At 37.2% G+C, this 19,547-nt stretch overlaps 1 protein-coding gene across 1 annotated transcript in view; it reads left to right on the forward strand.

The window, feature by feature from the left end:
• Nucleotides 1-19,547, forward strand: part of Cngb3 (cyclic nucleotide gated channel beta 3) — a 172,722-nt gene that overhangs the window by 136,580 nt on the left and 16,595 nt on the right. Inside the window, 2 exon segments of the mRNA XM_028779786.1 lie at nt 1,090-1,173; nt 14,334-14,452. Of these exon segments, the coding sequence (XP_028635619.1) occupies nt 1,090-1,173; nt 14,334-14,452 (203 nt within the window).

The raw sequence follows: 19,547 nt of genomic DNA on the forward strand, positions 1-19,547 counted from the left end.
GGTGGAAAATATGTAAGAGCTAGGAGAGATAGAGGATACCAGGAGGATAGGACCCACTGAGTCAAGTAAACAAGGCACATATGAGCTCACAAAGACTGAAGCAGCAAGCAGAGGTCTGAAACAGATACTGTGTGTGTGTGTGTGTGTGTGTGTGTGTGTGTGTGTGTATTTAATATTTTTATAGGATTCCTGACTTTGAGAACAACTGGGTCTCTGACTCTTATGGTTGTTCTGTTGGGTTATCATGTCCAACTTCAATATGATACTTTTTCCTTTATCATATTGTATTTTATTTTGTCATGTTTTGTAGTCATCTCTTAGAAGTCTATCATTCTCTAATGCAAGATGGAAAGGCAGTGGATCCAAAGTAGAGGGAAGGTGGGGAAGAAGTGAAAGAAATAGAGGTAAGGAAGTATAATCAGGATATATTGTATGAGAAAAAAATCTTAGAATCTATCTTCAGTGAAAGGAAAAAAAGGTCACAGATCTTATAGGGTATAAGTGTGGGTGAGGCAAATAGGTTGTATTTATAGTCACCCAATAGGCAAGTGGTCACTAAAAGGTGACTATTTGAAAGAGACTGTCCCATCCCATACTTTAAGTATTGCAGATACTCCTTTTATGTGTATTTTCCTACTTTAATGAAGAAAATAATTATGTTGGAGAAGAATGGCACACACAGGTTTAGAGTTAAGTAATATCAAAATTTTTATTCATGATATTTTACAAAAGAAGGCTGTTTATCAAATACTGTGAATTGTATTAATCCAAACATGCCTAAACATTATCATTAATAGCTATCATTAAGCACCATGTAAAGCTTTATTTATGATTATTTTTATAACAATTTTATAGTTCAGAAGAATGAGAACACAGTTGAATAATAATAGGTAGTAGAGACAGGACTCATTCCACACATATTTCTTTATCGAGTGCCAAGCTCTTAGTATTGCTATCATCTTTCTCTACAGTTTAGACCAAGGCAAGTTCACAACTGTTGTAAGTTAGCAATTGGAGATGAAGACAGGTGTCTATTAATGGTCTTTATTGCTTTGCTGTGTCTGTAAAATTATTGTTCTCCTTTTTAAGGGCTGTGACACACAGATGATTTATGACCTGCTGCTAAGATTGAAATCCACTATTTATTTACCTGGTGACTTTGTCTGCAAAAAGGTGAGTGCACCGTTAATAATGCATTGGAAGAATTTGGTCATAGGTCAATAATGTATTTCAAATAAAATCTGTCTAGAGTGACTTCCATATTATAAAACACTGTGACATATACTTAATTCTACAAAATGACAATGAATGCTTGGAGTTCAAATCGAACAAGATAATATAGGTGCAATTGCATAGATCATAGAATAGACATGTAGGTAGTCCAAAAGGTCCTTGTATAAATGTAAATTACCAATCACAATACACCATTAAATTTAAATATTTTAAATGAAGGATAAAATGTAGATGTGACATGTGCTTTTGCCTTTCCTGAGCCATCAGCAAGCTATCTGTTACTTCTATCTGGCTCACAGTAAATAATCAATGGTAATTTTAAAAACCTTTATTGTGAATTTAATGACTACAAAAGTATTACATGTTCATTATTTCTTAAATAGAAAACATATAAAGGACAAACATGAAATCCACCATGAAAAAGAGTAACTATTCCCAAATATTGTGCCTGTTTTTTTTTTATACAGATTAGTAGATCTCATTATGTAGTCCTGAGTGCCCTGAAACCTACTGTATAGACCAGGTTGACCTGCAACTCATAGAGATCTGTCTATCTCTGCCTCTCAAGTATTGAGATTAGAGGTGTTTGTCACCACACCTGGCACTGACCATTATCTTTAACATAATTAAGAATATGTCTATAATCACAGATCTCAGGAGAATCACAAGGTCAAAGTCAGCAATGAACAACATAGGGAGTTCTAGGCCACCTAATTTACACAGCAACTTCTTGCTTCCCAAAAAAGAGAAAGAGAATGAGATCCTGAATTTTATAGCTAGAGAAACTAACTCAATAATAAATCTAAAAATCAAAATAATAATAAGAAGAATAAAGAATAAAAGTATATGTTTATGCAACATTAAAGTAAAAGTAAAGATGTCTAGGAGAACAAAGGAGACTAATAAATGAAGTTTAAAAAAGGAAGGGTAGAAGGGTATGGTGGGATATGTTCAACATACAATATATACTTGTATGGATTTCTAAAAAACAAATAACATTTTAAGATAAAGGAAAACATGGAGATGACCTAAGAACTTGAGGAGTTCACAAATGAGTGTGGATGAGGAACGTGTGCTTCATCCCCAAACAGTGTGGAATAAACACTATGTTACAGGACATAAACAGCTGGAAGACTTCCAGAAGAAGAAGGCTAAAGTAAGTCTTGGGAAATAAACTGAAGTGAACTCAGTGTTACCCGAGTATGGAAAAGAACTATCTTTAGCCAAGGCAAATAGGAAGGAATTGTGTCTGCAGCAAGAATGCTGAGAACTACAGTAAGACGTGTTAAAACAGTGTTAACGTATTTATTTCATAAACAAAACGTGGTTTTGAACACTCTAGGACAGGTGCTTAGGCAAAAACAAATGCTCTATCCTTCTAGGGTTTTATAGTTTAGTGCTAATGCAACAACACACACTATGTCAGCATCATATGAACACAGGAAACTGGGCTCCACACCTAATCCTGATGAAGCCCACATATTAGCATTTAAAGAAAACCTATCTGATTCTAAAATACAGCCACGAGAAGGGTAGAACTGGTGGAAGAGAAAGGAATCAAAATATAAAGAAATGCATAACTGCCAAATGTGCAGTTATATAAGTAGAGACAGAAGTTGTTAGAGGAAAGCACTTACTCATACTGGAAGTTGGGAGAGAGAAGTTGTCAGTTTGTCAAGTATGACCTTTGTAAAATCTAAAGATAAATAGTACTTTAGTAAAGAAAAAGAAAAGAATAGGCTAATACTTTTTATGAGAAGTTGCCCCAATGATCTGAGAGGCAAGGCAGAGCCTGTCATATTCAAGGAATGGAGCAAAGGAGTGAGCAAAAGAGAGAGAAAAGCATCACAAGTGGTGTGAGACACTTCAGATACATCAGATGGAGACACCGGCTTATAGGTGGAACCAATCAGATGAAAGAAGGGGAAAGAGAAAGTGAAGGGCTTGAAACCAGAATAGAATGAAAGCTGGCTTTAAGAGTTCAAGGTGTGTTATGAGAAGGAAGGCTGAGGCTGTAACTCTGGAGACACCAATGGTATGGAGGATATCAATGAAGGTTATTATGAAAAGGGACAACTGAGAAGGAGCCATTAAAGACAAAAGAGAATTCTGGCATTCTGGAAACAGCCAAGCATACACATCCCATATAAACTCACCCTGGCAAGATACGAGCTGTTCATAAGTGAAATCAAACCATGCTCATTAAAATGTGACAAAAGAAAGAAACAGTTCAAGAGTTCCTTTGGGTCAGTGATGTGCAGAGATGACATAGATTTAATGCACTAAGATTGACCCAAGTTGTTCCAGTCGCTGAAGGGGCTGGTTATTGAGGTAAATCTGACTTTATCATCATATCAAATCAATCCAATAGCAAATAACAAAGGTGAGAAAAGGAAATACATTAGTAGACAGAAGAATAGGCAGAACAATGCAAGTCACTTGTGTTTGGTTCTGCTGTAGCTTTTAAGTTTGCTTTATTTCTAAGTGAAGAATTTCAAGATGCTAGATATTGACAGAGAAAAAAAGCTGTTGCCTGACCAAACTTTAGGTAGCTGAATTCAATTTGGTACGCGCTTACTATTTCCACAAAAGACTTGCAGAGAAGGGGAAAGAAAAACATGTCCTGTTCAGTTAGACGTTACCAAAATAACTGAAGCAACACAGAGGTCTGATATTCTAAACTACTTAGGGAAAGCTGGTGAGGCTTCCAGAGTGCTTGGGAGTTTTTTTGTGATGCTATGTCGCTGTACAGAAGGTACCCACTGAGCCTTTCAAGGTTTGGATTTGGAAGACTTAATTTCCAAAGATTTTTATGCAGTGTTTCTGCAGTAGGGTTTGGGAGTTTTGCCTACCAAGGAGCTCTTCATGATGCTAATGGTTCAGGAGCCACACTGTATCATCTCTCTTCTTTCATGAGGTACCCTGAGTGCTGTGATGCCTCTCAATAGCCTTGGGAATAGCTAACACAAGAATCCTAATACTTTTGACATGTATGTTCACTCAGAGTTATCTTGTTCTACCTGAAGTGCTTGCCTTTCAACACTTTCTCTAAATTAGCACATAGAACAGTCCTAAGTTAGGCTCAGTCTTGTTTTACACATACTGTCAGCCACTATTCTCTTAGAGTGATGTCTACTTCATCTGAAAGCTAATTAAGCTTGCAGAAAAGGCTTAAATTAACCCAGAAATATGCAAGACGTAGTGCAAGTTTGGGTTCGTTGATTATGCCTGATCTCCTTGGGAAATTATCAAAATGATCATTAAGAAATAATTAGTACCCATCATGCACTGCTATTTCCAGTCAGTTGTAATAACTACCTTTGAAACATCATTCCAGTTCCTTGAAGTTAGCTCATGCTTTAAAAACTATTAATAATAGGAATATGACCCTAACCTAATGATCACTTCCTAGAATAAAAAAAAAACACTAATTTTCAAATGTCTTACATTATTTTTGAATTGTTTATATTATCTCATTCATTATGAAGATATCAGTCTTGACACTGTGTTCAATGTTAAATGTAGTGTATCTGTATATACTTCAGGTAATATTGTTAAATTTAGAGTATCTGTATGTATGTCAGGTGACATAGAGCTTAGATTTTAATGCTGACACTTGCCAGCCTTGTATTTTTGCTTGAGACACTTAGATTTCTTAGCCTTATTTTCAAGTTTCTTAAAGGAGAAAATAAAACAAACACCTCTCACTGGAACATGTGCAGGAAATAAATGAAATACTGTGTATAGAATGCTTTCCAGATAAAATGTAGTATGCTCTGATAGAACACATATGTGGTTTAAAACAAGGAGCTATGCAAATATCCACTGCCTTGAAGATTTTTTAAGATTTATTTTTTATATGTGTGTGTGTTTCTGCATGAATATATGCTATATGCATGTAGATTCTCCAAGAACCAAAAGAGGGCTTTAGATCCCCTAAAACTAGAGTTACAAGCAGCTGTGAGCCACCTGGTGTGGGAACTAAGAATTAACTACTGACCTATCTCTCCAACTCCCTATTTTGAATTTTCAAAGTACTACACAAATGCAAAATATTATTGATATTGATGATATATAAATAACTATAATAAAAACCCATATATTACAATTTCTGTTTCAACCTACATTTTATATAAATATATGTTCAGTATAAATTTTTTAGTTTTTCATGTATGAATTAAGAGGTAAAAATAATTGCATACTCCAACCTGATAGGTAAAATTGTAAAGCATTTGAAGTTCAGAAAAATAACCCTAGGTATCAAAGGACTTTAGAATGTCCCTGAGACAGTTAAATTATATGTCCATTATTCATAAATGAATGCCTTTTATACATCATGCTTTGCACTCAGCACTGAAACAAAGTAGACATTGTCTCAATCATGAGAGAACATAAGCTATAATCAATGCAGTTGAATTTTGAATTTTTAGTGCATTCTAACATATTGAAAGTACAAGTGATGGGAGTATTTGATAAACTCATCCCAGTCCACTCATAAAGCAAGAGTTACTTTTATGTATTGTTGTATTTTCATAGGTTAGCTCATTTTGTTGGTATGTGAGTATATCAACAGACTAGGTAATTTATGAAAGATAAAGGTTTATTTACTTCATAGTTCTATGGTCTAAAATGTCCAAGCTAATGTTATCAACACATGGTAAGGACTTTCTCAATGAGTCATGATGTGGCATAGTTCAACAACACATGAATAAGTAAATCAAACTTATCAGAAAAATCTGATTTTTACGAAATATCCTCCTTGATAAATCAACCCATTCACAAAGGCAGAGGGTCTATGGTATTCTATAGTTTCCAACTACAAATACCACTAACCTGTGAATATGTTCTTTTTTTTTTTCACTTTATATCCAAATTGCTGTCTGCCCTTCCAGTCCCCCTCTCACACTTCCTTCCCTCCTGTCCCCTCCCCTCCCCCTCTGTGATAGTGGAGGCTTCCCCTGAGTATCCTATCACTCTGGCAGGTGCTTCTTCTCCCACTGAGGCCACACAAGACAGCTGAATTAGGGGAATAGATTCTACACACAGGCAACAGCGTTAGGGATAGTTGTCCAGTTGTTCAGGACTCATATGAAGATGGAGCTGCACATCTGCTACACATGTGCAGGGGGTGGAGGCGAGCAGAGACTAGGTCCAAACTGTGTATGCTCTTGGTGGTGGTTCAGGAACCCAAGGGTCTGGGTTAGTTGACTCTTGTTAGTCTTCCTGTGGAGTTCCTATTCCCTTCGTGGCCCACAGTCCTCCCAGTTTTCCATAAGAGTCCTCAGGCTCCATCCAGTGTTGCTCTGTGGGTCTCTGCATCTGTGTGACTCAGCTGCTGGGGGAACCAGCCATGTTACTGTCCTCCTGTCTGCAAGCATAACAGAGTATCGTTACTAGATTCAGGGATTGGTGGTTGCCCATGAGAAGAATCTCTCATTGGGCTGGGTATTGGTTTGCAATTTACCAAGTCTCTGTTCCATCCCCATCCCTGCATTTCTTGTAGGCAAGATAAATTTTAGTTAGAAATTTTTGTGGATGGGTTGGTGTCCCTGTCTCTCCACTGGAGTTACTGCCTGTCTACAGGAGGTGGCCTTTTCAGGTTCCATATCTCCATTGCTAAGGTCTCACCTATTGATTCTTGGCAGCCTTTCCTATCCCAGGTCTCTGGCATGTCCTTGAGATGCCTCCTACCCATTCCACCCCTGCCAACTTCAGATTTCCATTCATTCTCATAGCCATCTGGCCATCTCCCTGTCTCTCCACACCCCTGATCCTGAACCACCCCCTCTTCCTCTTCCCAACCCTTCTCCCACCCAGTTCTCTCCCTCCATCTGCATCCCACCTCTATTTTACTCCCCGTTCTAAGTGAGATTCAAGCATCCTCACTTGGACCTTCTTGTTTAGCTTCTTTGGGTCTGTGGAGTGGAGTGTAGATATCCTATATTGCATGGCTAATATCCACATACGAGTACATACCATGCATGTTATTTTAGGAGGGGTCTAGGTTACTTCACTCAGGATGATATCCTCAAGTTCCATCCATTTGCCTGCAAAATTTGTAATGTCTTTGTTTTTAATGGCTGAATAGTATTTCACTGCATAGATGTACCATACTTTCTTTCTTATCTAGACTTCAACTGAGGGGCATCTAGTTGGTTTCCAGTTTTGAACACAGTTGAACAAGTGTCTGTGTGGTATAGTGGGGCATCTTTTGGGCATATGCCCAGACATGGTATAGATGGATCTTGAGGTAGAATTATTCCCAGCATTATGAGAAACATCTAAATTGATTTCCAAAGTGTATAAGTTGACACTCCCACCAGGAATGGAGGAGTGATCCCCTTACTCCACATCATCACCAGCATACGCTGTCTTTCAAGGTTTTGGGGTTTTTTTTTGTTTGTTTTTTTGTTTTTGTTTTTATCTTAACCATTCTGATGGGTGTAAGATGAAGTCTCATAGTGGTTTTGATTTGCATTTCCTTGATGACTAAGGATGTTGAACATTTCTTTTTCTTTTTTATTACAATAAACATTTTATTACATGGAATAGTTAAGCCCAATTTAATACTTTAAAGTTTTTGTTTCAGGTGCCAATATCAAGATGATTTCCAGCCATAAGATATTTATTCAATCTGAAGATAAGTGTCTGTACTCATGGCAAATTAGAATGTGTTACATTTTCCACAAAAGGCTGATTATTCCTCAATAGTAGTTACAGAATGCCTCTACATTAAACAAAACATTATACAAGAACCACAATAGCATATGATCATTCTAGTTAAAGAGGGCTGGAGAGATGGCTCAGTGGTTAAGAGAATATGTTGCTCTTACACAGGACCTAGGTTCAGTTCCCAGCACCTGTGACTCACAGTCATCTATAACTTTAGCTCTAGATTAAAGCACTCTTCATGCTTGGTGTCCATGAACATTTCATTAAGTGCTTCTTGGACACTCGATATTCCTCTGTTGACAATTCTCTGTTTAGCTCTGTACTCCATTTTTAATTGGGTTATTTGGTCATTTGGAGTCTCATTACTTGAGTTCTTTATATATTTTGGATATTAGCCCTCTATTGGATATCAGGTAAGTGAAGAATTTTTTTCCCAATCTGTAGGTTGCCATTTTGTCCTATTGACAGGGTCCTTTGCCTTAGAAGCTTTTTAGTTTCATGATGTGCAATTAATCAAGTGATCTTAGAGCCTGAGCCATAAGTGTTCTGTTCAGAAAAATTTCCCCTGTGCCAGTATGTTCAAGGCTATTTCCCACTTTCTCTTCTATTAGATTCAGTATATCTGGTTTTATGTTGAGGTCCTTGGTGCACTTAGACTTGAGCTTTTTGCAAGGTGATAAACATGGATCAATTTACATTCTTCTACATGCAGACTGCCAGTTAGATTAGCACCATTTATTGAACATGCTTTCTTTTTCACTGTATGGTTTTGGCTTCTTTGTCAAAGATAAAGTGTCCATAGGTGTGTGAGTATATTTCCGGATCTTTGGCTCTAGTCTATTGTTTGACTTGTCTATCTCTGTACCAATATCATGTGGTTTTTATCACTATTGCTCTATAATACAGCTTGAGGTCAGGGATGGTGATTCTTCTGGAAGTTCTTTTATTGTTGAAAATTGTTTTCACTATCCTAGGTCTTTTTTTTCCCTATGAGATTGAGAGTTGCTCTCTCAAGGTCTATAAAAAAATTGTGTTGGAATTTTGATGGGGATTTCATTAAATCTGCAGATTGCTTTTGGCAAGATGGCCATTTTCACTATGTTACTTCTACCTATCCATGAGCATGGAAGATCTTTTCATCTTCTGATATCTTCCTCAATTTCCTTCTACAGAGACTTGAGGTTCTTGTCATATAGGTCATTCACTTGTTTTGGGAGAGATACTCTAAGATACTTTATATTATTTGTGGCTAATGAAAAGGGCATTGTTTCCCTAATTTTTTCTCTGTCTATTTTTCATTTGTAAAAAGGAGGGTTACTGATTTCTCTGAGTTAATTTTCTATTTAGCTACTTTGCTAAAAGTGTTTATCTGTTATAGGAGTTCTCTGGCATAAAATATCATCCAAAAATCTTGATGCTTTCAGTTCTTCCTTTCCTACTTGTATCCCCGTGATTTTCTTTTGTTGTCTTATTGCTCTAGCTAGAACTTCAAGTACTATATTAAATGGATAAGAGTGGGCAGCCTTGTCTTGTCCTTTATTTTCATGGAATTGTTTTAAGTTTCTCTCAGTTTAATTTGATGTTGGCCATTGGCTTGCTATATATTGCTTTTATTATATTTAAGTACACATCTTATACCCTTATCTCTCTAAGACCTTTAACATGAAGGGATGTTGGATTTTGTCAAAAGCTTTTTCAGTATCTAATGAGATGATCATGTGATTTTTTCTTTCAGTTTGTTTATATGGTGGGTGACATTGATGTATTTTTATATATTATACCATCCCTGCATCTCTGAGATAAAGCCTACTTGATCATGGTGGATGATGTTTTTGATGTTATTTTTGGACTCAGTTTGGGAGTATTTTATTGAGTATTTTTGCATTAATGTTCATAAGAGAACTTGGTCTGAAATTCTCTTTCTTTGTTGAATATTTGTGTGATTTAGATATCAGCGTGACTGTGGCTTCATAGACATTCAATGCATTTGACAGTGTTCTTTCTATTTCGTTTTCTGTGCAATAGTTTGAAGAGTGTTAGTGTTAGCTCTTCTGGTAGAATTCTGCACTAAAAGAATCTGGCCCCAGACTTTGTTTGTTTGGTTTTTTTGTTTGTTTGTTTGGAGACTATTAATAACTTTCTACTTACTTCTATTTCCTTGGGGGTTATAGGACTGGCTAAATAGTTTACCTAATCTTGATTTAATTTTGGTAAGTGGTTTCTGTCTAGGAAACCATACATTTCATTTAGATTTTCCAATTTTGTGGAATTCAGGCTTTTGAAGTAAGACCTAGTGATTCTTTGAATTTCACCAAGGTCTGTTGTGATATCTCCCTTTTCATTTCTGCTTTTTCTTATTTGGATACTATCTCTCTGTCTCTTAGTTAGTTTGGCTAAGGGTTTGTCTGTCTTGTTGATTTTGTCAAACTAGCTGTTGATTTCTTGAATTCGTTGTATTGTTTTCTTTGTTTTTAACTGATTGATTTCAGCCCTGATTTTGATTATTTCCTGCCTTATAATCCTCTTTTACCTGTTTGCTTTCTTTTTTTCTCTCTCTCTAAGGATTTCATGTGTAATTTTAAATTGCTGATATGAGAACTTCCTAATTTCTTTATGGAGGCACTTAGTGCTATGGGTCCTCTTAGCACTGCTTTCATTGTGTTCCATAACTCTGGATATGTTTTTTGAATAGCCCCCACTCCAGTTGTTCAGAACCGACATGAAGACCAAGTGGTACATCTGCTATATATGTACCAGTAGACCCAGGTTCTACCCATGCATATTCTTTGGTCAGTGGTTCAGACTCTGAGAGCCCCAAGAGTTCAGGTTAGTCGACTCTATTGGTCTTCCTGTGGAATTCCTAACCCCCTGGGGCAATCTTTCCTTCTATTTTTCTGTAAAAGTCCCCAAGCTCCATCCGCTGTTTGGCTGTGTGTGTCTGTTTCTGTCTGAGTCAGCTGCTGCCTCTACATGTGATATGTCCTTTTAACTGGACTGCCTTGTCTAACCTCAGTGAGAGAAGAAATACCTAGTCTTGCAGAGACTTGAAATGCCAGGGTGTGGGATACCAGGGGGCTCCACCTGCTCAGAAGAGAAGGGGAGAGGAAATGGGGGCAGGATTGTGGGAGGGGTGACTCCTCAGCACGGAGAACCAGCTGGATGTAAAGAATAAGTCAAAAGATAAAATTTTAAAAAATGGATACGTAGTGCCTTCATTTTCATTAAATTCTATAGATTCATTAAATTCATTAAATTCTTTAGTTACTTTTTTCCCTGACCCAGAGATCACTGAGTAGAAAGTTGTTCAGTTTCCATGAGCATGTAGGCTTTCTGGTGTTTTTGTTGTTAAAGTCCAGCTTTAATTCATGTTGTTCTGATAAGATATAAGGCATTATTTCGATTTTCTTGTATCTCTTGAGTTTTGTTTGTGACTGACTATATGGTCAATTTTGGAGACGTATCCATGAGATGCTCAGAAAAAGGTATATACTTTTATCCTTGGGTGAAATATCCTATAGATGTCTAATAGGTCAATTTCATTCATAATGTCTGTTAGTTTCATTATTTCTCTCTTTAGTGTTTGTCTGCTTGATCTGTCAATTGGTGAGCGTGGGTTGTTGAAGCCTCCCATTTTTAATGTGTGGAGTTTGATGTGTGATTCAAGCTTTAGCAATGTTTCTTACACAAGTGTGGGTGCCATTATGTTTGTGACATAGACATTCAGAATTGATATATCATCCTGGTAGATTTTTCCTTTGATGAGTATGAAGTGTCCTTCCCTATCTCTCTTGATTAATTTTAGTTCAAATTAATTAGATATTAGAATGACTACTCCAGCTTTCCTCTTGGGTCCATTTTCTTGGAAAACTCTTTTCCAGCCCTTTACTTTGAGGTAATGTCTATCTTCATTTCTGAGGTGTGATTCTTACGAGCAGCAGAATGCTGGATCCTGTTTTTTGCATCCATTCTGTTAGTCTGTGTCTTTTTATTGGGAAATTTATTCCACTGAGAGATACTGATGACCTTATTTTTGCTGGTATGGTATTACCTATTTCCTGTGCTTTCTTTTTTTGGAACTTTCCTTCTTGTATTTTCTGCAGGGCTGGATAGATATTGTTGAAATTTGAATTTATCATATTGCCCTGGGTTTTGTTGATTGTGTCCTTTAGAAGGCCTTTCGCCATCTGCATGGCTTTAGTCCCTGGATGTTTCTGTTGGAGTAGATATTGGGAGGGCCCAACCTCAATGATCCTGGTGTGGCTGGCCTCTGATGGGTATCCTTGGGCTGTATGGTTCTGGACCTGCAGGTCTGATGATGGTGGCCTGAGAGGTAGTGGGAGAATGGGAGTCCAGTGGAAATAGCAGGTGGCTCAGGGCAGCTGGGTATGCCTCAGATGACTCAGTGGACAGGGAAGATGGGTACCAGTGTGCTTTCAGACCAGTAGATCTAGTGAATGTGAGCAAGATCATAGAGTGAAGATTAAATTCTTAACTATTTAAATTTGAGGGAGACATTAGCTTAGAAAATCATTAAAACCCTACTTATTTTGACTATTACTCAAATAATGCGCAGTGTTATGCAAACTGTCCTATTTAGAATTTAACTATCTGTGCTGAAGAGGTGACTTAGCAGTTAAGAATGTTTGTTGTGCAATCATGGGGACTGAAGTTCAGATTTTAGCACCCATTCATCTCCAGCCCTGACTGGAGGTGAATACAAGAGGACTTCTTGGACTTATTAATTTCCAGAAGTACAGAGAAAAGCCTAAGCCCTGGGTTCAGGAAGGTACCTTACTTCAAAGGAATACATGGAGAGCAAAGATATACAAACCTTTTTTTGGCCACACACACACACACACACACTTTTAAATAAATAAGTAAATAAACAGGCAAACAAACAAATAAATAAATTGTAGAGGTTAACAACTTATCTTGACTTAAAACATCAGTGACGTTCTTATATGGCATGTTTTTAGTAGGTAGAGATTGGAATTACTTAACATACTAAGTATACTTATATACTTAATATTTATTAAATAACAAAGAATACAAATAGGAATAGTGATAAGAATATATATGTAAAAGACTAAAGAGATCAAGTACAGTACTATACCTCAAGGATTACATGGGTACACTTTAGTCAACCACAAAGATAAGAACAAAATATCTCCATAAGAAAAGTCCATCTGTAACTTCAGTTCAGTGTTGGTTTCAGGTTGGTTTCATTGGAGAGAGGGAGCTGGGAGAGTAGAAAAAAGATGAATATGTGTGTGGCATACATTCATGTGAGTGTGCATGCTGCTGGGTATGGTTTCATGTCTGCAGGTGAGCCTGCATGTATGTATACATGTATGGACACCAAAGGCTGACATAAAGGCTTTTTCTACATTATTCTCCATTCATTTACTGAAAAAAAGTCTCTTAGTGAACATGGAGCTGATCAACTCAGGTTCCCTAGTTAGCCAGGTTGCCCAGGGAACCTCTTGTCTCTACTTGCTGAACTGGCTGATTATAGCCAAGCCATCATGCTTGTCTGGCTTTTGTGTGAGTGATGGAGATCTAAATTTCAGCCTTTATGCTTTCACAAAGAGCACTTTATCCACTTGAGTCAGCTTCCCAGCCTGCTTATAGAATTGTTAAATGGGATTGGACATATAACTAGGATCAGCTGTGGCTCAGATTCTACTTTAAGCAGTAGGTACATGTAAAAAAAGAAAGTCATTGTATTTACATTAAATATTTAAATTAGCTACTTATGTTCTTGTGAACTTCCCCACTTTATTTTATTCTGTTCACATTTGAATATTCATACAGCCTCAGGTGTACAAAATAGCATGATTGGTTGGTAACTATGTGAACATTCCAAGAGGTATTATTGCTTGGACATTGAGACTCACCAAATACAAACAAGAACTTAATGAGAACTGCACTGGCATGGTGTTTCAATATCGTATAAGCACTTCAAAGTCTCCTGATTCTTGGATCATATGTCAGTGACAGAGGCAGAAGATAGGTTTGACTTTAAATGGCTGATACTTAGGCTCTTTTGTTACACAAAGTACCTTCTTTAGACCAGAGCAGTGAAGACCAAAGTTAGAATACTCAGCCATCTATGTGATCAGTTACTTTCTCTGCCCATACCCACTCCTGAAATAATACACTGACTGGTGTATCTTCTCATGTTTTATGATGATTTTCAGGGTTCATGTGGTAGAAAGTACTGACTTCCCAGTCATTTTGCTTTATGTGATATGTCTAAACAACATTTCAAAACTACCTCGGGTCTTAAAATAATTACTTTTACAATGATATTCCCTGCTTTCTTTATTTCTATTTTCTCCACTAGAAGACCTTAGATTTCTTTATGTGGGTTATAATCATTTTTATTAAAAATGACTACAGTTCCCTTTCTTCTGTATGGCATTTAGGGAGAAATTGGAAAAGAAATGTATATCATCAAGCATGGAGAAGTCCAAGTTCTTGGAGGCCCTGATGGTGCTCAAGTTCTGGTTACTCTGAAAGTTGGGGCAGTGTTCGGAGAAATAAGGTATCTGAAGGACACCTTGCTAATGTCTAAGCTCATTATTTTTCATAAAACAACAACCAGAGGTTATAAAATATATAAATTTCTACTCAAGCTATCAAATGTCTGATATTCTGCTGAGAGCATTGGAAAGTTAAGGATGTTTGCATTTCTTTCTCTTTTTTATCCTTTCATTCAAAAGAACTGAGAGCAAGTTGTTACGTTCTTTAGTACAAGAACCTCGGTCAGTACTTGGCTTATAACTGATGCTCAACATATGGTGAATTAACATGTACATTCCTAAATGAATAGAAAGAAGAAAGTGTTATCAAATTGTTAGAAAACTTTTGTTAGGCTAACAAACTGGATTTGAATAGGTCAGTAATGCCATCATAGTGACCCCGCTGCCTCAGTCTAAACCCCTAAAAACTAAATGTTGTATTTGTTCCTGACTTGACCCTATTCTTCTTCAGTTTCAACATCTTTTTTTGTTTGGTTGGGTTTTTTTTGTGTGTGTGTTTTTTATTTTTTTGGTTTTGTTTTATTTTGTTTTTGTTTTGTTTTTTCAAGACAGGGTTTCTCTGTGAAGTCCTGGCTGTCCTGTAACTCACTCTGTAGACCAGGCTGGCCTCGAACTCAGAAATCTGCCTGCCTCTGCCTCCCAAGTGGTGGGATTAAAGGTGTGCACCACCACTGCCCTGCCAGTTTCAACATCTTAATAATTAGCTACAATAGCGTGTATCAAAGAGGTTGGTAAATTAGCTTAATTTCTTTAAAATATTTTGTGTCTCTCATTTAATTTTTACTAAAGGAGTATCAACTATTGTTATCTTTATTTCCTACTGGTCAGAAGAATATAAGAACAGAAGAGAACAGAATAGAATGAATAGAATAGAGCAGTCTCCAAGAACAAGGATACAAGCAGCAAATTTAAATACCATATACACTAACATTTCCATGAATTATTGCATTTAAATTTATTAATTATTCGTCCAAAAGTATTTACTAAGTGCCTAGCACATGCTAGATTGTGGAGAATCCCTCAAAACTCTGGGAATGCACTCTAAAAAGAATAAACAAATTGTTGGCCTTCATAATGCCTATGGTAAACTAGGAAGAAACAGAATAGTTACACAATTAATGAACGGAGTAAGTTCACACTGTGATGTTATGAATGCGTAAGATTGTAAGAAACTGAAAAGGGATGCTACTGTAGATCCAGTAATTGAGGATGAGCACTCATTATAATATTTGCACTGAGCTTTAAGGCAGTAAAGAAATATGGAACTATTTAGAAATAGGCAATTCAATATTCCTCAGTTGAGAATTCTTTGTTTAGTTCTGAACCCCATTTTTAATAGGGTTATTTGATTCTCTGGGGTCTAACTTCTTGAATTCTTTGTATATATTGGATATTAGCCCTCTAACAGATATAGGATTGGTAAAGATCTTTTCCCAATCTGTTGGTTGCTGTTTTGTCCTATTGACAATGTCCTTTGCCTTACAGAAGCTTTGCAATTTTTTGAGGTCCTATTTGTCAATTCTTGATCTTAAAGTGTAAGCCATTGGTGTTCTGTTCAGGAATGTTTCCTCTGTGCCCATGTGTTCGAGACTCTTTGCCACTTTCTCTTCTATTAGTTTAAGTGTATCTGGTTTTATGTGGAGGTCCTTGATCCATTTGAACTTGAGCTTTGTACAGGGAGAAAAGAATGGATCAATTTGCATTCTTCTACACGCTGACCTCCAGTTGAACCAGCACCATTTGTTGAAAATGCTGTCTTTTTTCCACTGAATGATTTTAGCTCCTTTGTCAAAGATCAAGTGACCATGGGTGTGTGGGTTCATTTCTGGGCCTTCAATTCTATTCCACTGATCTTCTTGCCTGTCTCTGTACCAACACCATGCAGTTTTTAATCACTATTGCTCTGTAGTACAGATTGAGGTCAAGGATGGTGATTCCCCAAGAAGTTCTTTTGTTGTTGATAATAGTTTTTGATATCCTGGATTTTTTGTTATTTCAAATGAATTTGAGAATTTGTTCTTTCTAACTCTATGAAGAATTGAGTGGGAATTTTGATGGGGATTGCATTGAATCTGTATATTGCTTTTGGCAAGATGGCCATTTATACTATATTAATCCTGCCAATCCATGAGCATGGGAGATAGTATCATCTTCTGAGATCATCTTCAATTTCTTTCTTCAGAGACCTGAAGCTCTTGTTGTACAGATCTTTTACTTGCTTGGTTAGAGTCACCTAAGGTTTTTTATATTATTTGTGACTATTGTGAAGGGTGTCATTTCCTTAATTTTTTTCTCAGCCTGTTTATCCTTTGAGTAGAGGAAGGCTACTGATTTGTTTGAGTTAATTTTATATCCAGCCACTTTGCTGAAGTTGCTTTTTCAGGTTAAGTTCTCTGGTAGAATTTTTGGTGTCACTTAAGTATACTATCATATCATGTGCAAATAGGGATATTTTGACTTCTTCCAACTGCTCTGTTTTTAAATATCTTACTCCTTCTTAACAACTAGATAGGCACACCATTGACCTGTACTGGAGTAGTGGTAGAAAAATGCTTTTTAGAATGTCCAAGACCTGTATTCTTAGTCTGTTTCCTGTTATCTCCTTACGGGACGTGCTTTCAAAAGTAATTTAATATTTCTGTGATTTAATCATTTCTGTTATATCAAGACTATAAAATATACAACAAATCTAATCTGAAACGTTATAGAAATTAATTAGCTGACCTTCCCAAGGGCTTTATTCCCTGAAAATACAAGTCCATTGATTGCTGATATTATCATCACAGGAGGAAACAGCCTGAGAATAGAATGCAGGTGTTGCTGAGTTAACACTAAAGGGAACTCTGCACCCCTGACTTCAATACCTTAAGTAAATCCCCTCTTTCCTATTTGGGTTGAAACCTTAAGGCCTTCATTCTTAAAGCCTGCAACAGTCTCTCTAATTCAAGCAAAGAAGAGGTCTTTGCCTTAATTCACTTCTTGGCTGTAGCTGAGAAAAGAAAAAAGAAAAAAAGAGAGGATGTGTTTGCCTTTTCCAGATGCTCATGGACTTCACAGACCCACATCTGTCTCCCAGCCCTAGGCTCTAGTCATTTCTTCCAAATGGAGTCATGTCTGCCAAAGATTCAGACACTGGAAAGCTCTTGTAATAGTGTTTACTACTCAGAAATGCTGTGACCTTTGTTAAAATGAGCTAAATTTAGCACTGTCACGTAGCTTTTTACAGACTTCTTTTTACTTAGACGAAAACATAAGAAAGAAAATGGTGAAGAGGTTTCAAGGGCATTATATTTTAAAACAAATGTGCACAGCTAAAATATAGATGTACAGTCTATCATGGAGAAAACCAGACCACATTCCTATTAACATCCAGAAAGTACTAACACCTTATTCCAAAAAGAAGAAGAGGAGGAGGAAGAAGAGGAACAGGAGAAGGAGGAGGAGGAAGAGGAGGAGAGGCAGCAGTAGGAAGAGGGAGGAGAAGGGGAACAGGAGGAGGAGGAAAGCTTGAGGAGGTGAGGAGGAGGAAGAGCAGGAAGGGGAGGAGGAGAAAAATAAGGAGGAGCAGGAAAAGAAGGAGGAGCAGAAGGAGGAAAGAAGCAGGAGGAGGAGGGGCGGAGAAAGAAGAGGAAGAAGAAGAGAAGAGGAGGAAGTGGAGGAAAAGGGGGAGGAGGAGGAAGAGGAGGAGGAGGAAAAACCCAAGGCCTATTCTGACTCTATTCTTCTCACAAGTGCAGAAATTCATACTTCAAGAACTGATTCAAGTGTTATCTCTTTAAAGCCAACTTTTCACCACCCCATACAGATAGTAGCTCCTTGTTCTTTGCTACCATGGTATTTCATGCATTATATTACAACGATTACTACTAATTTATGCTTAATTTGTTTATTCAGGTTTTTCAAGAAACTGTATACAGTTTCAAGAAACTGTTTCTTGAAAAACAAAACTTTTTTACATTTTGTATAAAATGTAAAAATTAGCAGTTATTCATATCTACAACACCAACAACTACATGTAAATTATACAGTAATAATAGTTTTTATTTATATCCTGCCTGTATTAAAAATAATGACAGTTCCAACCAAGTGATTAAATGTTCAAGTTCAACTTTAAGACTATTCACAGGAGGGTATCGAATACAAAACAAGTACAACACAGGGCCAGTATGTCTTTCAGATCTGGCAAGTGTTTGAGGCTACACTTTGTGTTAACTAATACTTTAACAATGACAGAGGCAATTAACTTATAACAAGAAAAGGTTGGCTTAGGCTCACGGTTTGGGAGTTCTGTTGCATGATCAATTAGGCCTGTTGCTATTATTACCCCATGTTGAGAAAGTACAGCATATCAGGATCATGTGACAAAGCAACATTACTTACTTTGTGGCCAAGGTCAAAAGAAAAAAAAAAAACAGAGAAGCAAGAGGTTACATTTTGAAATCCCCCTCAAAACCACAGCCCTAATAACCTGAAGACATCTATCCTGCTGCATCCTAAAATTTCTACAGGACGCCCATAAAAGTGCTCTGAAAGTCAAGTCTTTCTTGTGTAGATTTCTGGGGGGCAGTTAGGATCCAAACTACCAAGGGCTGATGACAAAACTTTCACTACTCTTCAGCAGAATATGGAAACAATTATGTATACAATTGGTCAGTCATGAAGTTCCTTCTGTGGGGTAGAAAAAGGGCAATTACCTGGCAGTTATAGTGTGGTAAAGGGTAGCCTCCATAAGGCATGTCCATGTGCTAAATCTCAAAATCTTTGAGTATGTCCTTACTTGGAAAAGGTATCTTTGAAGATATCCTAGAGATGAGGAGCTTGCTGGGCACAGGGGTATACTATGTTAACCTCAGTATTTGAGAAACAAAGGGAGGAAGATCTTTATGAGTTCTTGTCTAGATAGTGAATTCCAGAATAGCTAGGGCTGTTTAATACAAAGACTCTTTTTGAAAAAAAAAGGAAGGAATGAAGAGAGAGAGAGAGAAGAGGGTGGAGGAGGAAGGGGTTGAGGAAGGAGGAGGGGGAGGAGAAGGGGAGGAGGGGGGGAGGAAGAGGGGGGGGGGGGGGGGGGGGGGGGGAGAGGGAGAGGGAGAGGGA

The sequence above is a fragment of the Grammomys surdaster genome, unplaced genomic scaffold (genome assembly GCF_004785775.1).
Source record: "Grammomys surdaster isolate TR1022 unplaced genomic scaffold, NIH_TR_1.0 97, whole genome shotgun sequence".
Taxonomy (NCBI): domain Eukaryota; kingdom Metazoa; phylum Chordata; class Mammalia; order Rodentia; family Muridae; genus Grammomys; species Grammomys surdaster.